Source organism: Hyaena hyaena, unplaced genomic scaffold (assembly GCF_003009895.1).
Source record: "Hyaena hyaena isolate Hyena2069 unplaced genomic scaffold, ASM300989v1 scaffold_20, whole genome shotgun sequence".
NCBI lineage: Eukaryota > Metazoa > Chordata > Mammalia > Carnivora > Hyaenidae > Hyaena > Hyaena hyaena.
This window is the reverse complement of record NW_024080652.1, coordinates 6127880-6146022: the sequence shown is the minus strand read 5'-3', so window position 1 is coordinate 6146022 and position 18143 is coordinate 6127880. Positions and strand designations below refer to the sequence as shown.

Genomic DNA, 18143 nt, shown 5'->3' with positions numbered 1-18143 from the left:
TTTCAGGAGATCATGAGCCCATTGAAACTGGATGTAAAATTTGGTGCAGAGTTGCACACGTGAATTTGGCGGAAAGGATCCATTATTTCTACCAGATTCCCTGAAGTGGTTTGGGACTCCAAAAACAGGTTAAGAACTACTGCAGTTAGATCCAAAGTGAGATTTATTTTTTCCTCCCCCACTGGAAAGTGTTTCAAATGCCCAATAACACTGACAAGCGTGAGTGATACATTTGGGAGAAATAAAATAAGCTGCCAAATCCTGCACAGAAAGCAGGGTCAAAACCACTCTTTTGTAAAGTCATTGCAAAGAGGATACTTTAAGACACTCACTAAATTTCATCTCTGTCTCAGCTGAATTGTTAAGCATTTCCCATCTACTTGTTCCATATGTCTATAGAAGATAGTATTTTTGACAAATTTGATACACGATGAAAGGAAATCAAAGTACCTGAAGTTCAGTATAACAACTGGCCCACAGGCCTAGCCCAAAATTGTGGCTGTTGAATTTTATGGGGGCCAATAGCTTTTATCAGCTTTATAATATCAACTTTTAATAGGATCAGGTGTGAGGATAGAGGATCTGGCAGCTGCATTACTGTTCTTGCGCCGAAAACTGCTGGAAAATACATTTATTTTCATGCCTCTGGGTCAGCTCTTCCCTCTGTCTACAAAGTCCTTGCCTGACGAACTTGAACACTGTGTTTAAGTCCTAGATCGAGGTATTCTGGGGCTCTTCTGTGATCTTCCCATCTCCTCCGAGGCAGAATGGTCCTGTAATCTACGTTCTAGCCCTCAGTACACAGCTCTGTCACTGTGTCCTGGTCTTCTGCTCCTGTCTGTTTCATCCAGTCCACTGAGCCTCTGAAATGCTACAGCCGTGACTTATTTATTTTGTATTCCTTGTCCCTAGCCACATAGTAGGTGGCTGGTGTTTGCTGATGAATAATACATTAGCTTCCAGTTAGGGAAGTCTTCCTAGTGCAGGCTGTGTTGAAAGACACCATTAGGTGTATCTGGTTAAATGACAATGGCCCTTACTTGTTAATGAGTAAATGAAATGCCTTTCAGTAACCTCCAGAAGTGACCTCCTGACTCAGGTGTTGAGGAAACGATCAGGAAAAGGAAGGTCCAACCATCTAGGCAGGTAAGAAAACAAGGAAGGTTAAGAAATGGAAGGATATTAGGTCAGGAATAGCTGGGGATCAGAACAGAGGCCACCACTCAGGTAAGCAGAGAGAGAGAGAGGTTTAGTTTGGTTGAGGAGAATGGACTTCTTTAATATGGGAATGAAGAGAAGGGAGAGATACTGGGGTGGACTGAAAGAGGAATGGGGGTTAGGCTTAGAGACTCTAAAAGGATTTATTCAGACTCCAGGGACTGACTCGTAGTGACATTCTGGGACTACTGCTCTGTTGCTTAAACACAGCTTGTATTCTTGGATATTTCACTAGAATTATTGAACGTTTGAGCTGCAAGGGGGCCATAGAAATGATCTAGGTCTGTCTTTTTATTTGACTGACTGAGGCTCAAGAGGCAGCTTTGAATTCAGCCGGGGAGGCACTCGCCTCTTACTGGGCTCAGCCTGTGAGCCAGAGGGGCATGTCAAGGGGCACTAGAAGGAGGGCTCTGGTCTGAAGACTGTGACCCCAGGAAAGGTCCCTGGCTGCAATGGCTCAGAGCCTGGTTTCCTTAAGACACAAACCAAATAAAGGCTTTCAAAGAATTAAGTAGTTGATCAAAAACAAGTTTGGTAAACACGCCCAGCTTTTCCTCTCTATTAACACAGTATTTCCTCTCCATTACAGGTTCACAAAGAGAGGAGTCTGTTTGCTGGAGAAAGCCTAACGAGATTTAGTTCTACCCTGCCCTACCCTGCCGCTCGGGAGGAGGGGAAATGTTGGCTTTTAGTTCTACTGTGCGAGTCTGGTACGGGGAAGGAAGTGTTTGCAGAAGGCAGGCTCTAAAGATGCCTTTTTGTTGGGCTGAATTGTATGCAGATTGGATAATCACAAACATCTACCTCTCAACTTTATCCCTCTCTCCCATCTTGTTTACCGTGTCCATATATGGCACTTCCTGTGATTCTGGCGACTTTGTCACGGGTCGATAGAGCACACTAGTTGCACAAAACATGCCTAGGGGACTTCGTGTCTTTGAGAAATCTCTCCATTGAAACTGCATTATCTAAAAGCTCTCTGCTCAAAAAAAAAAAGTGTCGCATGACTATTTGTGCAAGGTGCTTGGTGTAGTGACAGCCCACGGATTCACGTAATCCTCTTTTCAATAGCCATTGGGGGCCCGGAGGCTTGAGACAGACCTGGAAAATCAATTCCATCTGCTAACCCGTTCCCTCGGAGAATGTGGTAAAGACTGAGGGCCACGGTTCCCCTTACGCGGGCCTCCAGGGCGCGCTGCACTCCCAAGGCCGGATCTCCTCCGCCCGTCTCCCAGCGGGAGGACGCGGGAAGCTAGGGCCACGGGTCCCAGACCCCGCGCGCCCAAGGCTGGGCCGGCGACGTAGCACCGCGGCGCGCCCCGCCCCGACGTGTCCGCGGGCACGCGCACGCACGCAGGCGCGGGGGCGCACGGCGCGGGGGCGCGCAGGGCCGGGCCGGCACGGCGGCGGGAGCGCGCGCGGCTCCGGGAGGCGGCGGCGGCGGCGGAAGCGGCGAGGGCGGCGGGCGTCCGGCTCTGAGGAGGAGGTGGTGGTGGCGGCGGCGGCGGCGGCGGCGGCGGCGGCGGCTCCGGACTGGGCTCTGCTGGGAGCGAGCGAGGGTCGGGAGCGCCGGGTCGAGCGCGGATCTCCCGGCTCGACCATCCTTCCGCCGCCCAGACGCCTGGGCCGCGGAGTTTGTGTCCCGGCTCGGACCCCGGCGCCCAGCCCGGAGCCGTAACCTTGAGGCGGCGGCGGCGGGGCCGGGCCGGGCCGGGCCGGGGGGCGGCGGCGCTGGATCCGCGGCTGCCCGATCGTTGGCGGGAGATGTCGAACCCCGGGACGCGCAGGAACGGCTCCAGCATCAAGATCCGTCTGACAGGTACGGCCGGTGGGAGGCCCCCCACCCCCCCGGCGCCCCCTGGCGCCCCACAGAGCCCCCCCAGCAGCCCCGGAATTTCCCGCAGAGCGCCCCGGTGGAGTGGCCCTCCCCCACGCCGGCCGTTGTCCCAGGACCTCGTCACCCCCCTCGGCGAGTGCCCCTCGCTCCTCGCTCCCGGCCCCGCCCCCTCGCTGCTCCCGGCCCCGCCCCCTCGCTTCTCTCCCCGATTCCCCCCGGCGCGGCCCTCTCGCTTTCCTCCTTCTTCCCCCACCTGCCCCTTCGTTTCTCCCCTCCTGCTTTCACCCCTCCACCTCGATCGCCCCCCTCCAGCTTCCCCGCCTTGTCCCCTCGACTCTCCCCTCGTGGCCCCGCCCCCTCTCCTTCCCCCCCTTTCCTACCCCTTGCTTTCTTCCCTTTTCCCTCACCTGCCTCCTCGCTTTTCCCTTCTGGCCCCGCCCCTTGCTCTCGGTCCCGCCCCTCGCTTCTCACCACCTTCCCATCCTCTCCCGCTCCCCTGTCTGCCCTCCGACGTGCCCCCTCGCTTCTCCCTCTTGCCCCCGCCTCTCACCCCTCCCCCATACTCTGTACCTTCCTCTCTCTACCACCCCCCTACCTGCTCCCTGGCTTCTCCCCTCCCGGCCCCGCCCCTTTATTCTCCCTTGGCCCGGCTCCCTCACTTTCCCCCTAAGCCCCGCCCCTCATTTTCTACCTAGTCCCGCCTTTGCTTATCTCCCGGCCCCGCCCCCTTGCCTCTGTCTCGCTGCCTCCACCCTTTCCTTCAGCCTCGAATTCCTCAATCCTATCTTGTGGCTTCTCCCGGTCCTGTTCTCCTCACTTCCCCGCTGGTCCAGACCTCTTCAGTCTGCTCCACTTCCTTTCTCCTTCAGGCCAGGCCATTATCTACTTCTGACCGCGCTTCTTCAGTTCTTTCCTTTTCTGCATTGCACTTTGCCGTCGCCGACCCCCCCTCCCCCAGCCCCAGCATCCTGGAGCCCTGCTGAGGCTCTGAGGGACCCCCCCCCCGCCCCCTCTGGAGGCTCTGGCAGCTGCACTAACGCAAGCTCCTTGATTCACTCGCGTGAAATGCCCGTGTCTCCTCGGAGGCTCTGTAGTGCCACCTTCAAGGGTGAGCGCGAAGCTCTGCGGGCCGGCGACGCGCGGGTTTGGAGGAGTGTGGCCGCGAAGTGTCTGCGGGAGACGCCCCTCGCTAGCTGGCCCCGGAGATCCTGGGCCAGTTTGCGCCCTCACCTGCCCCTTCTCGGTCTCCTCAGTGCCTACGGCGCTGCGGCCTCCCTCCCAGCTGAAATTCACACCTGAGGCCGGATTCCGGGGCTGCAGATGCGGTCCTGCTGCGAGACTTTCCAAACTCGAATATTTCCAGCTCTGGAAAGGAAATAAAAAGTTCAGGCTAATTCTTGACCGGGGCTTTCCCCTGGATTTTTGTGTTCAGTGGCCAGTGTGGTGAGGACTCCAAAGTCAGAGTCTGGTCAGATCCTTTCGCAGACACAGTGAGCATTTTGGACACTTTATCGCAGATGCATAACTGTAATTCGTCGGTAAAATCCATGAAAACGGCAATGGGTGACTGTTTAAAAACCAAAGTTTCTTTTGAAAGTACATAGTTGATGCATGATTTTTTTCAAGAAAAGCGTTATAATTTTTTTTTGTATAAAGATGTCAGGTTAGGTTATGATGAGATAGTATGTTCAGATCAGATGATTTGGACCCAGATTCAGACCCTGGTTTTGTGAAGTAACAGCCATCTATTCCAGGGATCTTTGCTTTTGGAGAAACATCATCCTTTATTCCAGGACTGGTAGGAAACACTTCTCACTATGGAGATACAATGTATAACTTTGTTATTTTTATGGTTACATGAAAGCCCTGCTTTTGTCTTCCTGATGCTTATAAAACGTTAATTACTGACAACTTTAATTTGATTCTCATTTACAGTGTAAACTGTAATTGACATCAGATTGGTTTCATTTTTCTTGTTAGAAGCAGAAGTAACTGATTTCATGAGTTTGGATAGAAACGTTGATTCATGTTTCAGAAGGAACAGGTTCTAATGAAAATATTTGTGTCAGGTGTAATATATATATTAATCAAGCCTAATTGGCCGGTCTGGGCCTTTCCTGTGTGAAAGGGAGGGCTTGGTTTGTCTTCCCAAATTATTTTTGGATTCAGAAATTTAGATGCCAAAGATGTAGAAATGCTTTGAAGAGTTTTGGATGGCATTTGATATTGAAGGATCTGGTAAAGGGTGTCATTTCGAAAGCACCTTTTCCCTTCACCCCTGATGATGTGATTGATGGTCTGAGATGATCTGTGAATGTGTCGTCCCGGCAACAGGATGGCAATTTGAGTGGTCATTGTAGGCCCATGTGACCCACGTGCCAGTTGTCTGTTGAAAGTTAATTTATGTTGTAACGTTGGAACCAGATGTTTCATTGAAGATAGGGTAGGTTTTGGCCTCATCTTTAAGGCTGTCAGGGGCAGTTTGAAATCCTTTCACATCTGGCATGTTGGATAGCCATCTTTCAAAAGTTACATACTTTTGTTCCAGGTTTCAGAGTTTATTTCTACCCCTGATATTTGAAAGAAATATTTTTAAAAATGAGGGATATTCTAACCAGTCAGTAATGTCACACAGCATAATTCAAGGTGACATCTGATGACACTGGAGTTATAAAAGAGCATTTAGAACTTTGGGGCCCACAATTGTATTTGATGATGAGAGCACTGGATTTAGAATTAAGAGACTTGAGGGGCACCTGGATGGCTCAGTGGGTTGAGTGTCAGCTCAGGTCTTGATTTCAGGGTCGTGAGTTCAAGCCCCACATTGGGCTCTGCACTAGAGATGAGGCCTACTTAAAAAAAAAAAAACTTGATTTTGTTCAAGTCTATCTTAAACTGCATGATATGGAACAAATTATGTCACCTTTTTGGGTCTCAGTTTCGTCATATAAAATGAGATTTCAACTTAAAAAATGTTTTAAATGTTTATTTTGAGAGAGAGAGTGAGAGTGAGTGAGTGAGAGAGAGAGAGAGAGAGAGAGAGAGAATTCCAAGCAGGCTCTGCACTAATAGCTGGGCTTGAACTCCTAACCATGAGATTGTGACCTGAGCTGAAATCAAGAGTCCAACCACTTGACTGACTGAGCCACCCAGACGCCCTGCAATTTCAACTTTATTTTAACATCTTGATTCTCCATTCAGCTACCTACTTATTCTAAATTATGTTGGGTACTTACACTTTCTGTTGTTAAATCTCAATGCTGATATTCAGAAATTTGTATTAAAACACAACTCTTGGGGCACCTGGGTGGTTCAGTCAATTGAGCGTCTGACTTCAGCTCAGGTTATGATCTCACGGTTTGTGGGTTCGAGCCCCACGTCGGGCTCTGTGCTGACAGCCAGCTCAGAGACTGGAGCCTGTTTCAGTCTGTGCCTCCCTCTCTCTCTGACCCTTCCCTGCTCACGCTGTCTCTCTCTCTCTCTCTCAGAAATAAATAAAACATTTTAAAAAATTAAAAAAACCCTACAGCTCTAGTGTTTGATTTATGCTAAGCATTAATTTTGTGTATTGATTATGGTCTTTTTTTTTTTTTTCTTCCTCTGGAGCCTTTCAGCTTTTGAAAACTATTGAGTGGTATATGGAGCTGCTTTGGAAGCCTTGGCCTGTGTAGTAGAGGAATATTTGGGTCTTTATATTTATTTAAAAGAATTAACTTTAATGAATGTCTTTGTGATATTTTAACAGGAAAATCGTTTTTAAATAGTTTCGTTCGGTTTGGGGCATAATATGTGCAAAATCAAAGTGATCTTAACATTACCTTGCAGACTTTTAGAGTTCACTGGCAAATCAAACACATCGGAAACATTTTTATTTTAAATTGAAGCAGGATTTGCAAAAACTTTTGTTTCTTATGTGGTACACAAATGAATCCCAGATACATTATTTAGGCCACTTTGGGTAAAAGAATGGAATTTTGAGCTCTAAGGGTTCCACAATGCTCTTCAAGCAAATTAAATTTTATTCCAATGTTAACCAGTTAGTTGAAATAGCAAATGCCTAAACTTTTTTGGGTTTTTAGGCCTCAAAACACTCTCAGACCTCCTTGTGCTTTTATATCTTTTGGAGCGTGACTACATGTTGTGAAGAGTGAAAAATTCTAATTCCAAGTACAGAGAGGGGAAGAGACCTTCCTTGATAGCATATGGAAATGGAGGCTATTTTTAAAGTTGTAGCACATGGGAAGTAAGGCAGACTTGGGGTTTGGCGTCCAGATGATGCAACTTGGAGAGAAATACTTGTAGTAATAGCTGTTAATAACTGTAATTGATCAATAACAGATGGTCTAATTGATTTAGAATAGTTCGGTTTCTCTTAAAGGTTAAGAAGGCTGTTAAGAGTGTTCCCTTTATCAGTTTATGGCAGCAGAGAACCTCGCTTATGTAAGGCAGGCAAAACTTTTGATTTTAACGAACGAAACTGGGGTAGGATGGAATAAGTCATCTGTGTTTAGCCCTGAGCTGCTTCTGACTTTTCCTCAGGAAATTTATGAAGGTACTTTCAAGGCACTTTGGCTGGATTAGCCAAGGGTGTGGGATGGGCTACCTCAAATAACTATTGCAAAACTTAAACTTCAATTTTACTTTAAAAGGAACCACATTCTGCCAAATAGAAGTTGTGTTTGTGATTTGACCACATTGGAGTTGTCTTAAGAACCGCCCCCCCCACCTTAAATCCATTTTCTAAAGCTTCTTGATAGGAGTTGTAGTGATATCCAACTAGAATTTTTGACTTCAAGTCTTAATTATTTGAGTTCACAATTCCTATTTTCGTGACCATGAAAATGGTGTCTTGAGCTTTGAGTTTTTTCTTCTAGTCCCCAAGTTTTCATTTTCTCCATTTTGTCAAATTGTCGGGTTCTAGTGTGTGGTGCTGGGTATAAGGGGAGGTTCTGGGGGCTGAGTCACTTGGGAAGAAGTATTTCCTCATAAATAAAAAAAGAAAGACTGACCCATAATATTTCAACATCAGCTCAGTGATCTACTTAACTAAGCTGGCTGTTTTGTAACATGTTTGTGGGCACTGGTTAAAAGTTAAAATAGCTGAATTGTGTGTTTTATTGAGTGCCAAGGGCAAAAGGGAAGTTCAAAAACCTTCGGAAATAGATGAAATAATTTAGTATCCTGGCAGTGCTCGGATTTTCTGGTTGAGAAACTCTAACTTTTAGGATTCTTACTTGGATCAAATTTTTGTAATTTCAAAACCATTTTAGAGGTTAAATATTTTTAAACCAGTAGAGAATTAGAAATATGTGGTTATTTATTTATTTTATTTTATTTTATCTTTTGTCACTGAACAACTTAAGTGACTGGTTTGCTTGTTGTTCTGTAAGTGAATGTTATTGAGAGAGAGCCCCTAATTTAAATAATTGGCTTGTCATCCACTGCACACTCATTCTAACTGACCACAGTTCCTCAGGCATGCTACTTAAAGATGAGCTGGAAAGCTCTGTTGAAACACACGCACACGCGCGCGCGCACACACACACACACACACACACAAAAGCACCTAGCCATGTGGATTGGGAGTATCTTTTTAAAATGTTAGAATTACTGTTGTGTCTGCAGATGCAGTGTAATCCATTTGGATATTTGAACTAAGTGGAATGTTGTTTCCATATTTTTGGATTAAAGTGTGGGGGGAGCCCTTTTATTGTTTTAGAACGAGGCTTAAATAATGTACAGTCACTGTGTCTGCTGATGCGCCCCACTCTCATTCCAGCTGTGTTCGCCTCCGTTGCATCTGAAAGGAATTCTAATTGGCTGAGGAATGTCAGCAACATCGTGTATCACTGAGCATGAACCTCTTTTGCTGGCTGCTGGGTGATGCATTTCAGATGTTTTAAGCTCCCGAGTCCAACTTGGGGGTTGTTTTCAGGAGTCTGGAAGAGGCTGCGGGTTGTAGTTGGCGGCCTGCATTTTTCTTTGTACGTTGGGCATTTGCTAGATTCTCTAAAGGCCACACATGGTACTTTCTTGTGGCTTAAACACTGGCTCGGGGAGTCAGAAGGTCTGAATTTGATTTCTGACTCGCAAAAGTGAAGAAAGAGGGTGGGTGGAAGTATAGTTTTTTAGAGACCCAGTTTGTTTGACTATGATGCAGGATACCTGCCTTTGTACATCGCACAAGTACTTGACGCAGATTAATATTTTGATGAGTAGTTATAGATTATAGGGTAGCATGGTGTAAATAGAGGATCATAGATTCCTGTTATTTCTTATTCCCAAATAATTATGTCAATGCTAAAGCTAATGGTATGCTTTGACACTGAAGAAAATCGATAAAACCTATTGATAACCATGAAAACTAATACTCAAGAACAAATTGTTAAATTCTCTATGCATTCAGAAAGTTCCTTGGAGAAATAGTGTTAGATGCCAAAGCCAGCCTCATCTTTAATTGTGAAAACTTGGAAGCATTCCCGTTAAAATCGAGAATACAGGGATGTGCTCTGTCAAAATTGTTATTAACTAGAGAAAGACAGCAGAAAGCAAAATTACTATTATTTGCTTTAGGAATCCAAAAGAATCAGCTGTAAAACAATTATAAACAATTAAAAAGACTTAAGTGCTGGATAGAAAATTTCTCCATGAGAAAAAATATGGTTAAAAATTGATATGCAAAGACAAACTAGGAAAAATAATTTGCCGTCTATACGAACATAAAAGTCTAGCTTCCTTAATATATAAAGAGCTTTTAAAATCAATTAGAAAAAGACCAATAACCTATTTGCAAAGAATACAGGCAATTCAGAAAAGACAGAGAATTGATTTCAAACATGGGAAAAGGTACCCAGCCCTACATACCAAACAAAATATCAGTTGAAACTGAGAGTGAAACAATTTTTTATGAAGCAGATTGGCAGAGACCAAAGACTCTGAAAATGTGTTATGATAACAAAGGTGTGGAAAAGCAGAAGCTCCATTCCATTGTTGGCTGAGAATGTAAATTGACACAATAGAGTAAGGATGGCAGCTTGGTACTGTCAGATAATAAACGTCTATGCCCTTTGATCGATCAGTTCTGCCTCTAGGAATTTTTCTTACAGATATATGTAGGGCGCGCCCGGCTGGCTCAGAAGAGCATGAGACTCGATCTTGGGGACATGAGTTTGAGCCCCACATTGGGTATAGAGATTACCTAAAAATGAATAAGTAAATAAACTTTTTAAAAAAGCCTTATATACAAAATCATTGCAGCATTGTTTGAGATTAGGAAAGAAAACCACCGAAATGTGCATCAATAGAGCACTAGTTAAATAAATTATGTTATATACCCAGGGATGTGTATCTGTTTAATAAAATAAGATTGTGCTTTATATTCTGATACAAAGCATTTTCCAAGACGCATTATTGCATGGGGGAAAAAGATTCAGAGGAGTGAATATTATACACACACTAAAGGGGAAATTTATTGACCTATTGCATAGGATATCACTGCAAGGGTACTGCTGAAAATACTGATTGTGATTTTCTCTGGGGAGAACCAGGGCCTGAGGATCCGGGTGAGAGGGACATCTTTTCACTGTATTCCTTTTGTACTCTTTGTCCTCTCCCCTTCTTTCGTCTTGAGAATAGATTGCTTTTCAACAATTAAAAATGTTGAAAACGGGCGCCTGGGTGGCTCAGTCTGTTAAGCGTCTGACTTCGGCTCAGGTCATGATCTCACGGTTTGTGGGTTCGAGCCCCGCATTAGGCTCTGTGCTGACAGCTAGTTCAGAGCCTGGAGCCTGTTTCGGATTCTGTGTCTCCCTCTCTCTCTGACCCTCCCCTGCTCACGCTGCCTCTATCTGTCTCAAAAATAAATAAAACGTTAAAAAATTAAAAAAAATGTTGAAAACAAAAAAGAATCTACAGCTCTTAAGAATTTCTTAGAGCAACTAGTACATTGATTAAAATTGTTTTCAAATGTAGGTGTTCTGAAACTTCAGAATAATTGTGCCAAATATATTTTAAAAGGCTAAAATAGCATCTAAAGACATATACCCGTGTTTATATGTATTTCTTCACAGGAAGATTCTTGGGTTCTGGAGAGTGAAAAATACTCTGCATACTTTGTAGATCTGAACAAACTTACTTTCCCAGAGAATATGTTTATTCTGATACTTAAACACACACACACACACACACACACACACACCCCTCAAAAAAGAAATTGTTCCAGCATGATACTAAGTAAGCCCAATTTTTTTCCAGATTCATAAATCTGGTTCTGAAATCAATCTTTCTTTTCTTTTTTTTTTTTAAATTTACCTTTCTTATTTTTTTTTTAAATGTTTTATTTTTATTTCTAGGAGAGAGAGAGAGAGAGAGAGATCAGGGGAAGGTCAGAGAGAGAGGGAGTCACAGACTCTGAAATGGGCTCCAGGCTCTGAGCTGGCTGTCAGCACAGAGCCCGACGCGGGGCTTGAACCCACGAGCCGCGAGATCATGACACTAAGCGAAAGACAAACGCTTAACCGACTAAGCCACCCAGGCGCCCCTACCTTTCTTTTTTTAAATATTTTATTTTCAAATAATCCCCACACACCATGTGGGCTCAAACTCCTGACCCTGCGATCAAGAGTTACATGCTCTACCAACTGAGCCAGCCAGGCACCCCTGAAATCTACCTTTTGTAGTAAGTCCTTTGAAAGACTGGGGTCTTGGTTCTAAATAACGGTACTGGTGTATATCATTTATTTGAAATGCCATTTAGGGTTATCTCTGACCTATTTTCAGCAAATAACCTCATCCCTAAAGTGTAGGCAAAAATGCTAACTTGCATAGCCAGTAACAATAACTTGATATTTTCCCTAAGTATTTATTACCAATGTTTGCTTTAAAATTTTTTTAAGGGCTTTATTAATTTTAGCTGTGCCTGAAGAAGAAATAGCTGACTGGATAAAAATAGAAAAGGTTGTAACCACCTGTAATTTATTGCCTTATTGTTCTCCTAGATCTTTGGGATAAAAATTCTAAATTTTACTGAATTGTATTTCTACATATATTACCTACAAATTATAGATGTGAGATTTGCTTGATGCTTGCTCGTACATGTCAGTAATAGTAATGTCTTCTATCTGTGTTTCTTCATTTCCGAAGAGTTCTCAAGTATATTTCCTTACTCAAGTGAGCTGTCAAACCAAGCCCCAAGAGGTTGTGTGTTTTGTTTTGTTCTGTATGTGTTTTTATTTCTAGGTTAAAAAAATAGCATGCAACTTGTTGTACTCTTTAAAAAACACATTTTATAGTACAGAAAAGAATAGTTCCTCTTGTCCTAAATGGATAATCATATCATGTGCAGTTACAGAAATACTCAGAAGCATACTTAATCTAACTATAATACATTCATATACTTTGCAATAATCAATAGTCCTGTGCAGAGAAGGCCTCTATGTACTCATGGGACATTGATCTAACTCCTCTTAGGCTAGGCTTTAGTGAGGATAATCCACAAACTCACAAAATTAGATGAGGGTTTTTTTTTTTTTTTGTAAGATAGCCTTTTTTTCTCCCCTTGATTATGCAAAATTGGAAAGGTGACACTCTTGTCCCCAAACATGCCTGGTAGACACCTTAAACTTTACATGTCCTAAACAGTCTTCCTGATTTCCTGATTTTCCCCAGAAGCCTTCCTCTCCCCAGTCTTGCTCGTTTCATTAAATCTACTCAGTTGCTCAAACCCCAAACCAAGACATGTTGTCATCCTTTTTATCTAACTCCTCCTCAGGCCCTCTCATTTCTGCAACCACAGTTCATCTGGAGCATGTCTTCTCTTCATGCCCATTACCCCCATCCTAGTTCACGCTGCGAGCATCTCTTGTTTGGACAGCTGCCTCGTGCCCTTTTCAATTTAAATGTGACTTGCAACCAAAACCATTCTGCTACGGTATCAGCTATTTCTTGATTTCAAAGATGGTAAAAGATCAATTACAAAAGCCCTCGTTTTGGCTTATTCTAAAGGGGAGCTGGAAAGAGATTTGCTCACAGTGCTCTTTCTCTTGGCTAGGGCGGCTCCTTCACCCTCTGCTTCTATTATGTTCACTGCCTCTAGCTTCAGCTCCAGGAGTACGGGTGAGGATGGCCGGTTGTCTTTGTCAGGGCACGTGGAGCTTCTCATGGTCTGATGATTTAACTGTGTACAACCATGGAGGGAGAACCGGAAACCAAACTGAAGACTACTTTTTGAAAGAATTGAGAATGGGAAATATATAGTCTTCATGGCTCAGAACGCATATTACATTCTCTTGTACAGGAGCAGCTGTTGCCTCTGGATAACTCATGACTTTATCCCCACCCCCTTGCCTGACAGCCATTCCCCAAGGCGCTCTGATCCTAGTTCACCCCATCTTTGTAAGTGTAAGTCATCAACCAGGTCGGGTGTTCACTGAATTTTGCCCTGCCTCCTTTGTTCAGCCAATTTCACGTTTTTATTTCTGTCATGTATTTACTTCATGACACTGAATTTTTAAAATCAGTTTTAAGAAACAAGGTGCTTTCAGATGTAAGTAGTAGAAACCCTAGCTTAAATCAGTTCAGTAGAAAGCATTTTATTCAGTGAGTTAACTGAAAAGACCAAAAGTAGTTCCAGTAGTATGATGAGGACCCGGTTCCTCTTTGGTTTCAGTGCTGTGACCTGAGAACCATTCTTGGCTATCAGGTCACAGCACTGAGAACCATTCTTGGCTATCTCTTTCTCTTATGATCAAAAGATGGCTATTAGATGCTCCCGTAGTGATTTGCTTCTGGCCTTAACCAGCAGAAATGTTAAAAGTCCACTTTTCCAACAGTTCGTTGCTGGAGTAGAAGTCTTGGGGTTGAATCCTATTGTTGGGTTGGCCTGTTTTGGGTCGTGTGTCCAACTCTGAACCAACCACTGTGGCAAGGTTGTGGGATGTGTGGGTTGGGCAGTTAGGGTCCATCTTGGAATCTAGTTATGGTGTCCCAACATACAGGACTGGGACATGTTGAGGGAACAGAAAAATGGATCTTGGGAAGGCAACCAATAACTAACTAGATGATACCATTAAAAAAATTCAGAATGGTGGCTTTGTGTATGCTGAATGTGAGGATGAGAAAGCTACCATTTAAGAAACTTCTGAAAAATAAGTAGCCCTTCTTTGTAGTGGTGTGAAGCAAAAGATGTATTTTTGTAAAGATGCCACATATTTTTGCTAAGAGTTAGAAATGGTAGCTTTATATGTAAACTTACCCCAACAAATGTCGTTGTTGATTTGTGTTATAGAATGTTTCTGGATTGTTGTGTTGTTTTATTTGGGACTATTTCAAGTACCAAGATTTAAACAAAATCCAGTTACAGATTCTAGAAATTCTTATGTCATTTCTCTAAAGATGATAGGGTATTTTTGAGAAGGAAAAGTGAATATTAATTGTTTGTAAATTGAATTCAGGATGAGTAGGAAGAAAAAAATTGTTCTTTATGCAAGAATATAATTTTTTATTTTATTTTATTTTTTTAAGAATATAATTTTTTATAAGATAGGCGATTACCAACCCTTCTTTCTAATAAAGTCTTTGAATTAATATCCATTCTTGATACTTGGAGCTCTGCATTTTCTTTGCCAAACAGGGAGGGGGACTTATCAAACAGGCTTAAAAAACAGAGATGGGGGCTCACGGCTGAGCTTTGAACCCATGGTCTGAGGCATGTTTGGCTTTCTCAGGTCTGCAAGTTCTTTCCTCTGTGGAGCCAGCCAGGTGGGGTGGTTAGAAGCTGGGCTGGAGCCAGCCTGTGCCTTTAGATGAGTGATCTCATAGTTTCCTCAGCTTAAAAAAAAGAGAGAGAGAGAGGTAAATAGTTGGAGCCACTTTAGAGTTTGTGGGTATTCAGTGAAATAACCCACATGCAGTGTCTGGTACATAGTTGTATGTTAGCTAATATTAACATTGTCATCTCTCAGTGAAGCTAAGGTGACTTTGATTGGAAGTCACACCATTGCTTTATGTACCACTAAAAAAGAAACACCAGTAATTATACTACAACATGATTCATTTGAAGATTTCAGAGATGTTAAAATAAGAAAAAATGTCTTTGAATCAATGGTACACGGTATTATGGCTGCCTATGACTTGAAAGTCCTGGAAATTGTATACCCACAAATTAATGCCATCTGTCTTCAGTTTAAACGTGATGTGGTGTGATCTAAAGTTTCTCTTCATTTTGGTGTTTGTCCTAAGCTTACATTGGTGTTGGTCTTATGTATTGGAATATTGGCAATTTAATAATTGCTACTTCATTCCGCAGGTTTAGTAATGGATTATACAAGACCCATGATAGGCTTGGAAACTGGTGATTCACTTTTCTCCAGTGATTTAGAAAAAAATGGAGATAATGTTTTTGGAAATCATCAATATTGGTTGGATAATGCTCATCAGAAGTTCAAGATAGTTGAAATGATAGCACCTGGAACCTTTTAGAACAGCACAGGTTGTTGGCAGAAAGCCTGCTTAGGAAAGTGCCTTTGATACATGCAAACACATTCAATTTGGAAGGCATAATATTGATATTTGAAAGCAATGCGTGGTGTTTGATTTTCCACTAAAATTTAAATGTGGAAGTATATTGTAGAACTTGAGTGGTAGTCACAGGCTATTTAAGTACCAACTTGGTGCAATAAAAAGTTGCTATGTAATATGCTAAGCTGGAGTTTAGAGTAAAATCTATAAGGATAGCGCATAGCCTTGATAGTGTGCTGTTTCTCTTGGAGCGTGATACTTCAGGTGTTGTGACGGGAGTAGTGTCAGCCTGTTCTGGCTCTTTTTTTTTTTTTAGGTCTACTTTTTGATATTAAGCTTGAAATGAATCACGGAAGTCTTTTTGGAGACCTGTCATACGTGTTTACATACTGCATTATTTATGGCTTACTTCATGAACTGGATGCCAGCGGGGTTCTACTTTTGTTCAAGACAATTGCAGGAGAGGAGCAGATGTGCCATTGGGTTACTTTGTCATAAGCTGCAGAGGCTGTCCTCCGGCACATCTGGCACATGAAGTATTTACATAGTATTTGAGGGTGTCTTGATGATGATTTTGGAAAAGACTCTCTCTGCGCATTCCATAATTTAATGCATTCTGAGACGGCAGTGTTGTTTTCTTTTTGGAAACCCAGGTTTGGTTGCTGGATTTTGGCTAGGGTTCAGCCTCATGGTGGAAAAAAAAAGTTTTTATTTTTTATTTCAGGCAGAGTTTGACTTTAGGTGATGGTACCTCTACTGAAATACCAGAAAAGATTCTTTCTGAAAGGAAACAGTTTACCAATGTAAGCACTTTTCTTATCACCTGTACAGTAGCAGTGTTTATGTTTAGAATAGACAGAAGCCAGTCAAAGTCTCTCAGCAAGGCTTTACAAAAAGATATGATGATGTCAGTGTTACTCCAGGTGTTTAATTTCAGGCAGCATGAGTCAAGGATTCAGTGTTTCTTACATTAGAATACATGGAACTTTATTCAGAAAAGAAAAATAAAACAACTCATTAATTTGAAGTGTATACATCACAGCCTAAACACCTCAGTTGGAGTTTCTAAATAGATGATGTATGCGTATGATATAAAAGGGTATTCATTAAAAAATAAGTCTCCTACCCTCCCTGTCCCTTGTCAGCCAAGAGCTTGCCTCTTGAGAAGTAAGTTATTATCATGGCACTACTGGTTTCTCTTGCGTTCTTGCGAAGGGTCTCTGTTCCTTTCCCTTTGTCCCCCTCTCTCTCTTTAACAAAGATGACAGGATATGATATGCACTTTGTTCACCTTGCTTGTTCACATGATATAGATCAGGGATCACGCCATTTTTTCCTACACCCAGAGCTGCCTCTGTAGCAGAAACATCTCCACTGTTCAGAAGCCTTGTGCTTAGGTGGGACCACTTGACTAGTTCTGGCTAGTGAGGTGTGAGAAGTGATTTGTCCCACTGTGGGCTGAAACAGGAAAGGCCTCCAGCTCTTCAGTGGAGCACCTGGAACCATGTGACGGGCACATGGTGGGGCCTTTGTCAGCCTGGGTCCCTGAATGATTATGTGGCGTGGAGAGTCCCCTTCTGCCCTGGTCCATGTACTACCCATCCCGTCCGACAGTGACTCAGTCTATGTTGGACATGTAGTGATAGCAGGGAATAAAACCTCTGTTAGATTCATGTTTCTTGGTCATATCAGCCTTTCCTGATTAGTGTTGCCTATTTCTTTTTAACAGCTGTGAAATATATAACACCAATTAAACCCAGTTCAGGTTATCTGATAGTTCATTAAAGAACAAAAAGGAATCTCATTAAAGAAAAACCATTTTAGAGATGCTTGGGTAGCTCCGTTGGTTAAGTGTCCAACTCTTGATTTTGACTCAGGTCATGATCTCACAGTTCATGAGCGTGAGCCCAGCACTGTGCTCAGTGCTGACAATGTGGAGCCCACTTGGGATTCTCTCTCTCTCTCCATCTCTCTGCCCCTCTTCCATTCACACATGCGAATAAATAAAATTTATTTTATTTTGAGAGAGAGAGAATGAGAGAAAGTAAAGTTGAGTGGGGAAGGGTCAGAGAGAGAGAGAAAGAGAGAATCTCAACAGGCTCCATGCTGTCAGCACAGAGCCTGACATGGAGCTCAATCTCACAACTGTGAGATCATGACCTGAGCCCAGATCAAGAGTTGGTCGCTTAACCCACTGAGCCACCCATGTGCCCCAAAAGAATAATCATTTTAAATAAACAAATACCAGAGAATTGTTACTACATCATTGTAGCATATCTATTTTTTAAGGGAATATATATTTATTGAAAAATGTAAAGGAGAAATAAGCACTTTATTATTTGAGTGAGTCTTCATTATTTAACATTATAGTTTATAATTTTTTACATTTGAATTTGATATTAATTTTCTAGTCAGTTTATTTCTAAAGGACGGTAAGCACTGAAGTCAATTTACTGTGTTACTCAGGATTGAGCACAATACTTACGGGTGTTAAGCATGAGACAAATTTTATAAAAATAGTCCCTACCCGGAACTTAACAGTTCAACAGGGAGTGAGACAGGCACTAGAAAC

The 18143-nt window shown here is 43.0% G+C and overlaps 1 protein-coding gene across 2 annotated transcripts in view; it reads left to right on the top strand.

Moving 5' to 3' along the window:
• The first annotated feature begins 2703 nt into the window (after window positions 1-2703).
• The window catches only part of SMURF1 (SMAD specific E3 ubiquitin protein ligase 1), a 114956-nt gene continuing 99516 nt past the window's right edge, over window positions 2704-18143 (top strand). For both annotated transcript variants that reach the window (XM_039226064.1, XM_039226063.1), the window contains exon 1: window positions 2704-3037. In XM_039226064.1, coding sequence (XP_039081995.1) covers window positions 2983-3037 — 55 coding nt within the window. In that variant the 5' untranslated portion in view covers window positions 2704-2982. The remainder of the gene's footprint in view (window positions 3038-18143) is intronic.